General features: G+C 24.5%; 1 protein-coding gene across 1 annotated transcript in view; it reads left to right on the top strand.

Moving 5' to 3' along the window:
• The window catches only part of LOC117181158, a 74,878-nt gene that overhangs the window by 10,218 nt on the left and 49,283 nt on the right, over positions 1 to 15,377 (top strand). The window contains exons 3-4 of the mRNA XM_033373725.1: positions 11,313 to 11,657; positions 14,849 to 15,035. Coding sequence (XP_033229616.1) covers positions 11,313 to 11,657; positions 14,849 to 15,035 — 532 coding nt within the window. The remainder of the gene's footprint in view (positions 1 to 11,312; positions 11,658 to 14,848; positions 15,036 to 15,377) is intronic.

Genomic DNA, 15,377 nt, shown 5'->3' with positions numbered 1-15,377 from the left:
ATGAAAAATATTCTCCTTATATTTTAGAAGGAATTCTGTGCGATAATATCTTCAAACCTCTGTTCTCCCCTAAAATTAAGGGGCTTATTCCCCAATAAAGAAAAAATACTTTCCAGACACGAACCAATTTTTTAGCCTTAATTTATTTTTTTAAATTAAATACTAAGAACATTAATGTTTAGACGGAAAGCAGCCTAGCGTGGCCTAAAATGAAATTTATTTTTTGGGCACCCTACCTTTCACTTATTAAAAGCCATCAGACCTTTCAGGTTTTTCCCAGTATGCAATCATTTTTTGGCAGAATCTATAATCAAATATTTCTTTCATGTATGTTTATTTTAGAATTAGGCTCTCGTATTTAATTTAAAACATTAAACTATTATATTTAAAAAAGAACACGATTAGAAAAGCACTTTAGAAAAACATTATTTTATAAACATTTTTAAATCATTTAACCTTGCAGAAGAGATTATAAATATATCTACTTATTAACATAAATTCTCTCTTGAAAATACAGATCTTAATTTTTCAATCGAAGTATATAAAATCTTGATATTTAAATTTCGTGTTATAAATGAGTAAAAAACATGAAAATCATGACGTAATTGATTGGTAACATAGCCTCCACGACAATAATCATTACCGTACCCCATAGTCTTTTTGCAAATAAATTGAAAAATTTCCATATCTTTAATGTATTTTTTATCTAGTGGAAAAAATTCTGTTTTCAAAAATCTGACTGATAAGAACGGATTTTCTGTTAATGCTTCAAACTGCTTCGAATAGAGTGACGAAATGGTTTTGATGACATTGTAACGAGAAATTTAAATCGAAAGATTTTATTTTTTTGCCTCAAATTTTTCTAGTTCGTATTCGAATTTCGTACATTTATTTAAATAGTAAATTAATATTTTTGACCGTATTCTAATATGCAATTTTATAGAATTCAAAATATTTTTAGCTCACAGTCAATTCTGTAGTTCAGTATTGGTATTATTTTACAGTTTCATTAAAATTAATTTATCAATAAAGTGCAATAATTCTTAAAAATTAAAATGAAAAATTTTGTTTTTAAATTGTTTAAACAATTTGTAATTAAATAATTTGTTTTAATCTTCGAGAAACGTAAACACTAACAGCGCCATCTGATTCTGTGAAATACATACAATCCATGTGTATTATTGTTAGTGCTTATTTATAATACTTCACCAAATGTGCTTACAAACATTGTGAAATACATAGACTTTATTTAATTGTTTTTATCTGTATAGAAGAGCGCTATTAGTTTTTCCATATTTGGCATTTTAAAAAATTATTTTTAAAAAAATATTTGTTTGCTAGAAAAATCATCTTTTAGTTTACCTAATATTTTGTGAAAGAATAATTTTTTTTAAATGTTTTTAAAAATTGAAAAAAATGGTGAATCTTCACTTTTGAGCCATCTATTTGTCTCGTAACATTTTTCTGGTGTTTTACTGATATATTTTATGTTAAATAGAGAAGAAATTTCCATAGCACTTACGTGTTTCTGACAGGAGGATTTCGGACAATATTTTTGTCTAAAAGTATTAACTTTTTTTATTTTTTATTATAGATCTATAGAGTATAGAGCTCTGTCAACTCTCGGATTTACTTTCTCATTTTTTTTAACAAGTTAAAATTTTGTGAACGCCTTTTTGCTTTCCCGGAAAATTTGTTTAGTTATATAGTTTTACTGTAAGACGCTTTATTTTAAAATTAAGTGTACAGTACTAAAAAATTTAAAAACATTTTTTTTTTAATATAAAAAATTTCAAATAAAATAAAAGATTCCAAACTTTGAAAGTGTTCAAAGTTTAACTTTCAAAATGATAAAGTTCTCAACAGTCTGAATAGATTTTTATACACACCTATTTTTATGTGGAGAAATACTTAATTTTTTTATTTTTCGGACCTTTTAAAATGGATTCTCCAAATTGAAAATTTAGGAAAAATTAAAGCATTCTAGTTTATCAAATATTATGGTAATTTTCTGCTTTTCGACATGTAGTATTAATAAATGTTTTTTTATTTAATGTATATTAATTTTTTGAAAATGAAAGGAGTTTTCATTTTCAGAACATCCATCAAACTAGAATACACCCTATGAAATAAAATTTCTTCTAGCCTATGTACTTACTATCGAAGCTAATTACTTAAAAATTTCCTCTATAGTAGCTAGAAAATAAGTGTTTTTTTATAATTAACTAGTTATTGAAGAACTACTTTGTAGATAATTTTATGTGTGTCTTTTAACAATTTTATGAAGAGAGCTGGAATATTATATTCACTTTAAAAACTTAAAATAGAACTAATAGAATTAGTTACTAAATAATGTTTTAGTTGCAATAAGTTTGTATAAAAAAGGCATCTTTATGTATGAATGCAATCTATATTTAATTTATGTTGTAGTTTATTCATTGTCGAATTTTGAGGTCGAGCTATTTTTAAATACAAGCAACCATAGTTGTTGGTAGTCTTTGCAAATTTATAGTAAAGCATATCAATTTTAGAATTACATCCTTGAGTTATTTTCTTTTCTCTAAAAAGTTGAGAAAGTCGTGTTTTATTTCAAGCGTTAATTAATTATTAACAATTATTATTGTGATTAATAAATTAAAATCTTCCTCGCAACAAAAGAATTTAATTTGATGAAATAAGATACTTACAATTTAAATTAATTATGCAGCCAGTTTTTGAAGAAATTAAAATTGAATACGGCTGCTGCAAGCGAATTCTTCGGAAAATTACCTGTGAATGTTGCGTTTCTTGAAATGTATATGAAAATGAGATAATTCGGATTGCTCTCAGATAGAAGGCTTAAAATGACTGTGACAGCCTATTTAATGGCATTTGTGTGGCTGATTTCATCGATAAAAGAAATAGACCAATTGTCCTTGGTAATTGTAATCGAACTATCCTTAAATACTTTAATAAATTAGAAACAGTATTTAAATTTCTCACTTGAAATCTAAGTATAAATAAAAATTGCAGTCAGAATTTGCATAGAATTTTTTGAATTCAAAATTTTAAACCAACAATATTAAGGGAATAAAGCCACAAAGAAAAACTTTATTCTTGGCCTATTTTAAACAGCTGTTGCATAATCCTCAACCCTACCCACTCGACTGGCTAGGTCGATCAATAACCAACGAAAAGTTAAGATTATTAATTAAAATTGATCAAATTGTACAAGACAATTAAAAAAAATTCTCTTAAATTAAAAGGCGGATTAGAAAAAACGAAATCGTTTTAGAAATACTAAATTTAAAAAATTTAATTATAATAAATTTAAAAAGTTAGTCTGTATTTAAGCACACGATATGCAAGAAAGTTTAATAAATTTTATTTTAATACTTTACAAAATTCCAATTATTAGAATTTTGTAAAGTATTAAAATAACATTTATTAAAGTTTCTTGCACATTGTGTACAAATTATGTAAGATCCTGAACTTCATTCACGTGGTTGAACTTGAATGGCATAGATATCGATTATTTTTATTGTATACTGAAATTTTCATTTGCATATTAAATTAGAATAAACACTGTTAACAATTTTTTCTCTTTTCTTATAAAGTAGAGGAAAATACAATTTGATCTTTCTTTGCAATTTAAAAAGAAAAATACTTTTTTATGAGTTTATTATAAGGCGACATATTTGATTTTCCCAAATTTGATAATTAAAATATTTCTCCATTTTTAATTTAACCAAACAATTGGAAACAAGACGGGTCGAAAAAAGCAACAACAAAAATTAACTTAACGTCTCTTATCATTGTTAAATTTTTACAAGAATTTAAATTTAAATTTATTATGAACACGAAAAATAGGTCTCCGGGGAAAATATCTAATTATACTTTTAGAAATTTCAATATTATGACTGATGGTCCCGTTTAAAGGAGAAAATATTATTTTTCGTTCCAAAAGTTTAAAGCATCAACATTTTTTCTTATTGAGTTTTATTGACAAAAACTGATTGCCAAATTGTAGGTTCTATTTTTCCAAATGAAAAAATCGGAATTAAACGATCTTAAATAATCGATTCTTCAATCTAATTTTAATAAAATCCTGCGAAATCTTTTCATATTTCAAAATCCTTTCTAATCTTGTACAATTCTTTCAATTTTCTGGAATTTTCTTAAAATTTTTTGAGATCTAAAGAAATCCCTAAAAATCCTGAGAATCTTTAATAAGATAATTATTCAGAATCTCTTGCAGTTGTTCGAAGATCCTTGCATTCTTTAGAAATCCATTGAAATACTACAAAATTCTTTGAAATTCTTCAAAATTCTTCTAAATTCTTTGCAATTTTTAGGATTCCTTCAAAATCCTTTAACATTCAAGTAAAGTTCTTAAACATCCTTGGAAATTCCTGGGAATTTCTTAAAATCGATTAAAAAATCTTCGCAATCCGATAAAATCCTTTAAGACATTCAGAAATTACACAAAAGCTCTTAAAATCGAGTTTTTTTTAATCCAGTAAAATATTGACAAATTCTATAAAATCCTTAGAATTCTTCAGGTGGAATCCCTTGAAATCCATTAAAATTCAATAATATAACTTAAAATACCTTGAAAGCTTGTAAAGTACTCTTAAATCTTTTTTTTATCTAAGAAACATTTCGAAATCTTTCACAAATCCTTCAAATAATTCAAAATTCCTAGAAATCTTGAGGAATCATTTTAAAACAATTGAAATCTTTTAATATTCATTGGAATTTAAAAATAATCTTAGAAAATTCTTTTAAAAGTTTTGAATTATTTCAAAATACTTGAAAATTATTTCTAAAAAAATAGAAGGTCTTAAAAATCTCTTGAAATCCTATAAAATTCAATAATAATCTTAAAATACCTTGAAATCCCGTAAATTACTCTTAAATCTTTTTTAAAAAATCTCAGAAACTTTTCGAAATCCCTTGGGAATCTTTCACAATTTCTTCAAATCATTCAAAATTCTTAGAAATCTTAAGGAATCCTTTGAAACCCATTGAAATCTTTTCAAATCTCTTTAAACTCATTGGAATTTAACACAAAAATCTTCGAAAATTCTTAAACAAATTTTAAATTATTTAAAAATGTTTAAAAATTATTGATAAAAAAATAGAAGTCCTTGAAAATCTCTTGAAATTCATTAAAATCTCATAATATTTAAAAATCTTACGAATTCCTATGAAATCGTTAAGAATTTCTCAAAATTCATAAAAAAATGTTTAACATCGTAAACTCCTTTGAAATCTTTGAAAATTTCTTAAAATCATTTGAATTCTCTTGAAATAGTACGGTGCTGGCGATGATTTCGTATCAAATAAGAGGTTCCATAAAAAAAGCCATATTCTATAGATTTCGACGTGCCGATTTCGAAAACGATATTGTTTTTTTGTTTTTCGAAAAAGCTTGAATTTTATTCTAAACAAGTTTTGTTTATAAACAATTGCTTCAAATAAATAAAAATCTTTATATTTTTTCCGAAAAGTTAAATAGAATTACATAAAAAAGGTATCGTGCCATTTTTTGCACGAACAATAGTTTTCGAGTTATAAATTTGTGAAAAAATGGAAAAATTCTGAAACTACGAAAACAATGTAGATCTGAAAGTAATAGTTCGTACGAATAATCACTATTACACATTTTTTATCCATCATCCTATTGTTTACATCAATTCGTACTAAAAACATTAAATTATTTGTTAATAATAATGTTTACAGTAGCAAAATAACGAAAATTACATTTTTCACAGGGTGTTTATTTTCTATCGACATTTAACTTGACTTAGCTCAAGTATGGTCAATATGATACATTCGTTTTTGAACAAATGTAAAAAATTATCTTAATTATACAATTAATAAGTGTTATACATCTGCAGGTAATAAGACCAGAATAAAAACATTACGTGTTCTTATGCTTATTTTATATCTTAGATAATGTTTTTACACGTTCAAACATAAAGCACTACTTAGTTCTATAAAATTGATATAATACTACTAACATTAGCTATTGTATATATTTTTAAACAATACGAGCAGAAATATCTTATTTTTACGACAAAAAGAGGTTTTACGTGTTATAAATTAATAATATTAATGCAGAAAATGTTGTCAACAATTAAGTTAGGTCAAGTTCAATGTCGATATAAAATTAAAATACTATGAAAAAAGTAATTTTCCTAATTTTATTATTGTGAAAACGGTTATTAACAAACAATTTAATGTTTCTAGCACAAATTCGTGTAAGCCATACGCTCATAGATAAAAAATGTGCGATTGAGACGAAGATGCGCTACAACTTGAGCTTATTCAATTTTTGATAACAAATCATTAAAGTACTTAAAAAAATCATTTTTAAAAATTGAATAAGATCATTTTGTAAACAATCTTTCTCCCGAGAAAGTAAGTCGTGATTTTATTAAAATCGTATTATCTTTCAAAAGTTTAATCGAAAAAAAAATGTTTAAAAAAAACAATTTTGTATGAAAAATAGTCTCTAGTCCAAAGGAGATAATCAGCAATAACATTGTATATTTAAAAATTTTAAGTAGATATTTTTTCCCGATACCAGTTTTTTTTATTCCGTCAGTCTATTCTATTTTAATTCGTAATTTTAAAGCCTTTTATTTTTAAATTGTTGAAATTAAGCATTCCTAAGTCCTTTAATACACCAAAAAAAGTAACACTGAACACTTTTCAATTTCTGAACATAAAATTTTAATATAAATTAAACCTTTTTTCATTTTACCTCTTTTATTCAAACTAGGTAGATGCGATGATAAGTAAACCTTTTACATAAATATGTTTTTACATAAAAAATATATTTTCTCTATCTACGGTAAGGTTTTAAAAAAAATGCATGGAATTTAAACAATTTATTTATATCGCCACCCAATTTGTTCGAATCCACAAAAAACTGATTATGATTTTTGCGATTTTTTCAACACAAGTTATGAAGGGAAATGTCGAGTTTCAACTCGTTGCACCTAATATTGACACTTACGAATAATGCAAAGGTCTTTTTCTTATGGAAAATACGCGTTAAACTTCATGGGCTTGCGAAACCTCTAAATATAATTTCGTTTTAAAGCCTTTTTTTTTGTAAATTTAAACAAATTTGGGGGCCATATGCATGAAAATTTGAAGAAGAAAAAAATTGGGTCACACTAATCGACAGTCTCTATAGTTTTCCTATTTAAAAAAGATGAGTGAAACCAAATTTCGGTGAATAAGATCGAGCATGTTAATACTATTTTAGACGACCTTTTATCTGCATTATTGTCAAATGAGTAACATTGCCCTTATCATTTTAAATTCGGTGATGCTGACTCTGACCTAGACTCGATTATTTATCTTATAATTAGATGGCAAGGTCGCTCAGATTAGAGCACCGGATCACTTTAGTTTGTATAAGCACAAAGCAAAATCGAAATTACATTTTTCTAATCACTGCAAATTTTTATTGATTAAAAAAAATCCACATGGCGAGTGCACGTTTATTATTTAATACGCATGCTTTTACAATCGTGCATGTCATAAAAAAATTATTTGAATTTCTAAAAATGTTATTTACTTTATCGTGTGGCTCTTTTTTACGCACCAATAATTAAAAAAAATAAATATAACGCGACTACTTTAAAAAAAAAATATTAAGAGTGCGTCAATATAATTTTTATTTTCAGAAAATATTCATTATTCTGTATATTAATTCGATTTATTATTAGAATAATATTTTGCTGTAAGTTTTGCAAGGAATTTTATTCTAGTTGAAATAAATAAATAAATTATCTGAATTGGGAAATCCTTGTAGTTATTTTCTGTCTGTATTATAGGATTTAGTAAATAACAATTTTGTGGTTGTGCTGTTCTCTCTTCGCTATAAATGTATGACTGCTTATAAATTATTTAAAAAACTATTGTCATATAAACCACGAACTATAAATCAAAAAAACGTTATAAAACGTTTTTTCTACAGTTTTCGTAAAATTTGGAATTTAAAAATTTTAAATATTTTAAATGGATAATTGTTCAATTTTCCAGGGTTACTTCACTGAATATTTCAAACTTGAAGTAAATTTGAATTCCAATTATTCCATTTTAAAGTTATTAATTTAAAACTTGGATCAATTTCAAACGTTTATAATATTTTTTAAACGCTTTGAATGACATGTTATGCATCATTTTTTAGAATAAGTAGGTAATCTACTGGGGGTTAAAAGTAGGTCTTTTTGTAGAACTTAGATTTGTTTTAAGACTTAGGATGGCCGCTGGACCGGGATATAAAAGTGATATTATTTTTTGATCGAGAATTTTACACATTTTTTTAGGGAAACTCAATACATCAATCTTCAAACATATATTGCAAGTTTCAACTAAAAAATATCAGTTTTTCAGTAAAAATGTAATGGTTTAGTTTCGCGTTAAAAACCTAATTCGGAACAAAAAAGAAGCAAATTTTTAACCAAATAATTCAACTTCCAAATAAAAAGATCAATTTTCAGCCAAAACTGAAACATTTAAATTGTCACTTAATAACTTTAGTTGAAACCAAAAAAAAATGTTGGTCAACAAAATAATGAAATTTTCAAAACACAATTAATTTTGAACTATTAGGATGAATCCTCAACTAAAAAAAATATATTTTTTTGCAAATAAGTTCGAATTTAAACTGAGTCCTATAAATTTTCAACCAGAAAAGATTTTAATTTTTAAATAACACACATTTTAATTGTAGAAAAAATACTAATGTTCAACAAAGTGATTGAATTCTCAACCAAAAAAGAATCATTTTTAACCAAACTGTTGCATTTTTAAGAAAAAAAATTCTACTAAAACATTAAAATTTTAAAACCAAAAAGATATTGTCAATCAAATATATGAATTGTTAACTAAAATGCGAAAATTTTGAACCAAAAATGAAATAGTTAAATTGTCATTTTATAAAAATTCATTTTCTACCCAGAAAAAAACAATTTTTTACTAAAAAGAGTTAATTTCTGACTAAATAATTTAATTTCCAACCAAAAAGATCAATTTTCAACCAAAAAAGGATCAGTTAAATTTTCAGTTAGTAACTTTATTCAGAACAAAAAAAAATGAATTTTGAAGCAAATAGTTGAATTTTCAAACAAAGAGATCATTTTTCAACTAAAGTGATGAATCTTCAATCAAGAGAATGAATTTTTAACAACTAAGTTAAACTTTTAACTAAGTAGTTGAATTTTCAACCAAAAATATTATAATTTTGAACAAAAACATTTGAATTCTAGAAAATAGACGAATTTTCAGCAAAATGTTTGAATTCTTAACGAAAAATAAAATTCATTTGTAACCAAATAGTTGCATTTTATCAAAAATATTAATACGTTTCTACCAAAAGAAATTAATTTTCAACCCCCAAAAAAAACGAATTTTAAACCAAATACATGAATTTTCAACCAATTAGTTAAATTTTCAACTAAAAAAGATAAATTTTAAACCAGAAATGGAATAATAAAGTTTTAAATTAAGTCATTTATTCAGGGGGAAAAATGTGTTCAACTTTCAAATAAGTAGTTGAATTTTCAACCAAGAAAAATTTTAATTTTTAATAACAACAAAATTAAATTCTAGAAATGAGACGATTCTTCAACAAAATCTTTTAATTCTTAACCAAAAATTATTTTTGTAACAAAACAGTTGTATTTTTAACAAAAATATTAATAAATTTGTACCAAAAGAAATAAATTAAAAAAATTTAAACTAAACACATGAATTTTTAACCAAATAGTTAAATTTTCTACTAAAAAAGAACAATTTTAACCAAAAATGAAATAATTAAATTTTAAATTAAGAAATTTATTCCGAATAAAAAATGAATTAAAAAAATATAGTTGAACCTTCAAACAAAGAGATCATTTTTCAACTAAAGTGATGAATCTTCAATCAAGAGAATGAATTTTTAACAACTAAGTTAAACTTTTAACTAAGTAGTTGAATTTTCAACCAAAAATATTATAATTTTGAACAAAAACATTTGAATTCTAGAAAAGAGGCGAATTTTCAACAAAATGTTTGAATTGTTAACCAAGGAGAAATAATTTTTACCAAAAGAAATTAATTTTCAAAAAAAAAACGAATTTTAAATCAAATACATGAATTTACAACCAAATAGTTTAATTTTTAACTAAAAAACATAAATTTTCAATCAAAAGTGGAATAATTAAGTTTTAAATTAAGTAATTTATTCGGAATAAAAAACATGTGTTCAACTTTCAACAAAGTAGTTGAATTTTCAACCAAGAAAGATTCTAATTTTGAATGAAAAAACAGTTAAATTCTAGAAAGGAGACAATTGTTCAACAAAATGTTTTAATTCTTAATAAAAAAATTAATTTGTAACAAAGCAGTTGTATTTTTAACAAAAATATTAATAAATTTCTAACAAAAGAAATAAATTTTAAACCAAATAGTCCCATTTCTACTAAAAAAGAGAAATTTTAACCAAAAATGAAATAATTAAATTTTAAATTAAGAATCGGAATAAAAAATGAATAAAAAAAATAGTTAAATTTTCAACCAAAAAGATCAGTTGTCAACCAAAGTGATGAATCTTCAACCAAAACAATGCATTTTTAACAAATTAGTTTAATTTTTAACTAAGTAGTTCAACTTTCAACCAAAAAAGATTCTAATTTTATATAAAGAACAGTTAAATTTTAGAAAGGAGACAAGTTTTCAACAAAATGTTTCAATTCTTAAAAAAAATTTAACCAAACGGATGCATTTTTAACAAAAATATAACTAAATTTCTACCAAAACAAATAAATGTTCAAAACAAAAGAACAATCACAAGAATGAATTTTTAACAAATTCATTTCACTTTCAACTAACATACGTGATTGGATTTCCAACCAAAAAATCTTTTAATTTTGAGTTGAAAGTTTTCATTTTAAATCTGTAAGTTATTTAGCGTTAGAAATATTTTTTTAAAGTTTCAATGATAAAACTTTAAAATTCAGGAGTTCAATTTCGATTGGTTTAATATACAGTTCATTTTTGATTATTTCAAATAAAAAAATGTTAAGCTCTAAGAGTTCGAATTTTTTAATTGCAATGACCGTTCAAAATTATTGCACGCCAGGAAATGACCGGGAATGTTTTTTCTCAATTAAAGCGGCCACCCTAAGAGTATTGTAAAAATGTCACGCCAGTCTAGACTTAGGATTTATGTGTGTTCTTTATTCTTCTGAAGCATTTTTTATGCTTTTCCTGATTTCCTTTTTCGCGTGGGAATTTTTTGATAATTGAGTGATTTTTATTAATCGCAGATGGCTGGAACACCAGTAGCAACACATATGACTGCACAGAGTCACCTGGAGCACATGTGTGCCCTGGACATAACTACACAGACATCGTTCGTGCGTTTATCGGGAATTATCTGCACAATTGGTCCAGTCTCAAGATCAGTTGAAAGGTTGGAGCAAATGATCGAGACTGGAATGAACATTGCTCGAATGAACTTCTCTCATGGATCTCATGAATATCATGCAGAGACAATAGCAAATGTGAGAGCAGCCCAAAAAAATCTCAGCGAAAGAACGGGCATCTGTGTACCTGTTGCTATCGCCCTGGACACCAAAGGTCCGGAAATCCGTACAGGCCTTTTGGAAGGCGTAAGTAAATTTGCTTAATTATTCCGATATTCTAATAGAAATTTTTAAAAAATTGTCTGCATTTTTCAAAAATTAACTTTTTCTCTGTTTTCTCTTCGTCATGTTGAATTTTTTAACGGTAGCATCGACTTATGTTTGAATTTTCAAATCAAGGGATCAATTTTTATCTAAAATTCTCAATCTTCAACAAAAAACAAGTTAATTTTCCAAGTCAAAAAGATTATATTTTCTTTTTCGAAAATGTTAAATTTCGAGCAGAAAATATGAATTTTTAACAAAAATATTTAATTACCAACAAAATGGCTGAGTTTTCTATTAACTTACTAAATTTCTGAGTTAAAAAGATGTATTTTATTGTATAAAAAAAGTTTAATTTTAAATCCGGAAATGTAAATTTAAAAAAATATAATTAAACAAAAACATTTTCAACAAAATAGTTAAAATTGCAATCAAATATTTGAATTTTCAACTCGAACATACGAACTTTTAACAAAAAACTCAATTTTCAACAAAATAGTTTAATTTTCTATCTAATAGTTACATTTTCAAGCCAAAACTATCAATTTTCTACAAAACAGTTTAATTTTCATTCCGATAATGTTTTTCGACCCAAATATTTGAATTTTCACCCAAATGATGAATTTTCAACCAAATATTCGAATTTTCTGTCAAATTTTTACTTTTAAAGCCAAAAATATAAATTTTCAACAACGAAGAGTTTAAAATTAAATCCGGAAATTTAAATTTAAAAAAATTAATTTAAGAAACCTATTTTTAATAAAAAAAAGTTAAATTGTCAACCGCATATAGTTTATTATTCAACCCGTCAATAAAAATTTTCAACAAAAAACTTATTTTCAACAAAATAGTTGAATTCTCTCTAATTGTTAAATGGTTATGCTAAAAGGAATTTTCTACATAAAAGTTTATTTTTAAATCCGACAATGGGCTTTCACCAAAATATTTTAATTTTCACCCAAATGATACATTTTCAACCAAATATTCGAATTTTCTATCAAATTTTTATTTTTCGAGCCAAAAATATGAATTTTTAACAACGAAGAGTTTAATTGTAATCCGGAAATGTAAATTTGAAAAAAAATAATTAAAAAAAAAAACATTTTCAACGAAATAGTTACAATTTTAATCAAATATTTGAATTTTCTATCTAATTGTTACATTTTCAAGCCAAAAAGATCAATTTTCTACAAAACAGTTGAATTTTCAATCCATTAATGTTTTTTCACCAAAATATTTGAATTTTCACCCAAATGATAAATTTTCAGCCAAATATTTGAATTTTCTATCAAATTTTTACTTTTCAAGCGAAAAATATGATCCCGAAATGTAAATTTAAACAAATTAATTTTTAACAAAGTAGTTAAATTTTCAACCATATATAGTTGATTTTGTAACCCTTAAATACAAATTTTCAACAAAAAGCGGTTTTCAACCAAATATTTGAATTATCGCTCATTGTTAAATTGTTAAGCTAAAAGGAATTTTCTACAAAAAAGTTTAATTTTAAGTCCGGGAATATAAAATTAAAAAAATAGTAATTGAAAAAAACGCATTTGCCAAAAAATAGTTGAAATTTTAATCATATATTTAAATTTTCATCCTGATAGTCGAATATTCTATCTAATTGTTAAATTTTTAAGCCTAATAGATAAATTTTTTACAAGACAGTATAATTTACCATCAACGAATTTTAATTTTAACAACAAAAATTTTAATCATCAACAAAAGAAAATCATTTCAAGAAAATAGTTCAATTTTCAAAGAAATATTTGAATCTTCAACCAGAAAATATCAATTTTCAACCAAAATATTAATTTTTAACTAAATAGTTGAGTTTTTTAAAATTAAAATTGAAATTTTTCGGCAAAACAGATTAGTTCTCTTCAAAGAACTAGACTCTTCAACCGAGAAGTTGAGTTTGAAACAAAGTGAATTTTTAACTACCAAAAATTTCAAACAAATAGTTGAATTTTTAGCCAAATAGAGGTATTTCAGTCAAGAAGAATAATTTTTACCAAATAGATCAATTTGTGACTAACATGATGAATCTTCAACAAAAACAATGAATGTTTACAATTGTATCTCAACTTTTAACCCCATTGTTTAATTTTCAGTACAAAAATACGAATTAGCTGAAAAATTATTGATTTTTCAATAGAAAAATATTTTTTAGTCAAGAAAAAGAAAATTAATGAAATTATTGAAATTGAAGCCAGCAAATGAATTTTCTACGACAAAGTTGAATTTTGAACCCTAAAACATAAATTTTCATCAAAAAAGTTAATTTTCAACAAAATAGTTGGGTTTTCTTCGAAAATAGTTGAAATATCAACCAAAAAGGATAACTTTCCAACAAAATTGTTGAATTTTTAATGAATAAATTGTTTTTTTAACTAAATAATTAAATTTACAACCAAATATAATATAATTCTTATCCAAAAGGATGAATTTTTAACTAAAAACATAATAATAGCCTTTAAACCCAAAAAGAATGAAGATTCAACAATAAATAATTAGATTTTCTTATTGTTTCTGTTAATTCAGTTCGAGTTAAGTGGAAAGAATTTACGAGAATAAGGAATTGAAATATATCTACTGATAAAAATACATTTTTTAAAGTCAAACATAAACATTTTTAAGTTCTATTTATTTAATTTTCAATCTTTGATCTTTTCGAATCATTTTCTAAATATTTTTTTTCAGTAAACGTACGGAAGTGTAAAGTTTTCAAAGGTAGCTAAATAAATTTTGAAACGGAAAATTACTGGAAAGTTTTACTAAAGAAAAGACACCACTGATAAAATTTCGGATAAAAATTATTATTATAAATAAACATTTATTGTACTTCTTTTCCAATCTGTCGAATTTTGAATGCTCTAAAAAAAATTGGTTGAATTTTTAATTTTTAACTTTAGGTAATCTCCGAATAAAAATGTTGATGACTTCTACTTTGGAAATGTACAATTTTAATTGTCTTTCATTCGGATTTGTTTAGTTTTGAATAATTTAATTGCCTCTATGCAGGATTTCAGACGTTTACAAAACCATTTTCGTTTTGGTAATTCAAATCTAAAAAATTTCTGTTAGCGTCAAAATATTATTTTAAGTATTTTCAATTAATAATTTAAAATTATAATATTTATTGTATGTATTAAAATATTTATTTTTAGGGCGGCAGCGCAGAAGTTGAACTGGTTAAGGGACAGTCATTTAAACTCTCGACAGACAAGGCACTTCTTGAAAAAGGAAATAATAAGGCTGTCTGGGTCGACTACGTGAATATTTCTAAAGTACTGAAACCAGGAAATCGTGTCTTTGTTGATGATGGCTTAATTTCCTTGATCGTCACCGAAGTCAGTAAGTATAATTCAAATAAAAATTATTGATTCATTAGATTATTTATAACTGAATATTAAGATAAAAAACAGATTTTTAAATAAAAATAACAATATCGTTTAAATATTTATTTTTTAAGTTTATTTGTTTTAAAGGTTACATAAATATAATTCCACCAAGATATTTTATAGAAATTTCAAAAAATTCTTTTAAGATTTCAGATATTTTAAATCTAAATTTCAATATAAAAGTTAATCTTTAACCAAAAACTGTTACATTTTCAACCAAGTAGGTAAATTGTCAACTAAAATAATCATTCTGATTAAAAAAATGAATTTTTAATAAAGTGCTAATCAGGTATTG

Source organism: Belonocnema kinseyi, chromosome 10, assembly GCF_010883055.1.
Source record: "Belonocnema kinseyi isolate 2016_QV_RU_SX_M_011 chromosome 10, B_treatae_v1, whole genome shotgun sequence".
In the NCBI taxonomy this organism is placed as follows: Eukaryota; Metazoa; Arthropoda; class Insecta; order Hymenoptera; family Cynipidae; genus Belonocnema; species Belonocnema kinseyi.
Note: the sequence above shows the minus strand (reverse complement) of the source record. Positions and strands in the feature narration are given on the sequence as shown.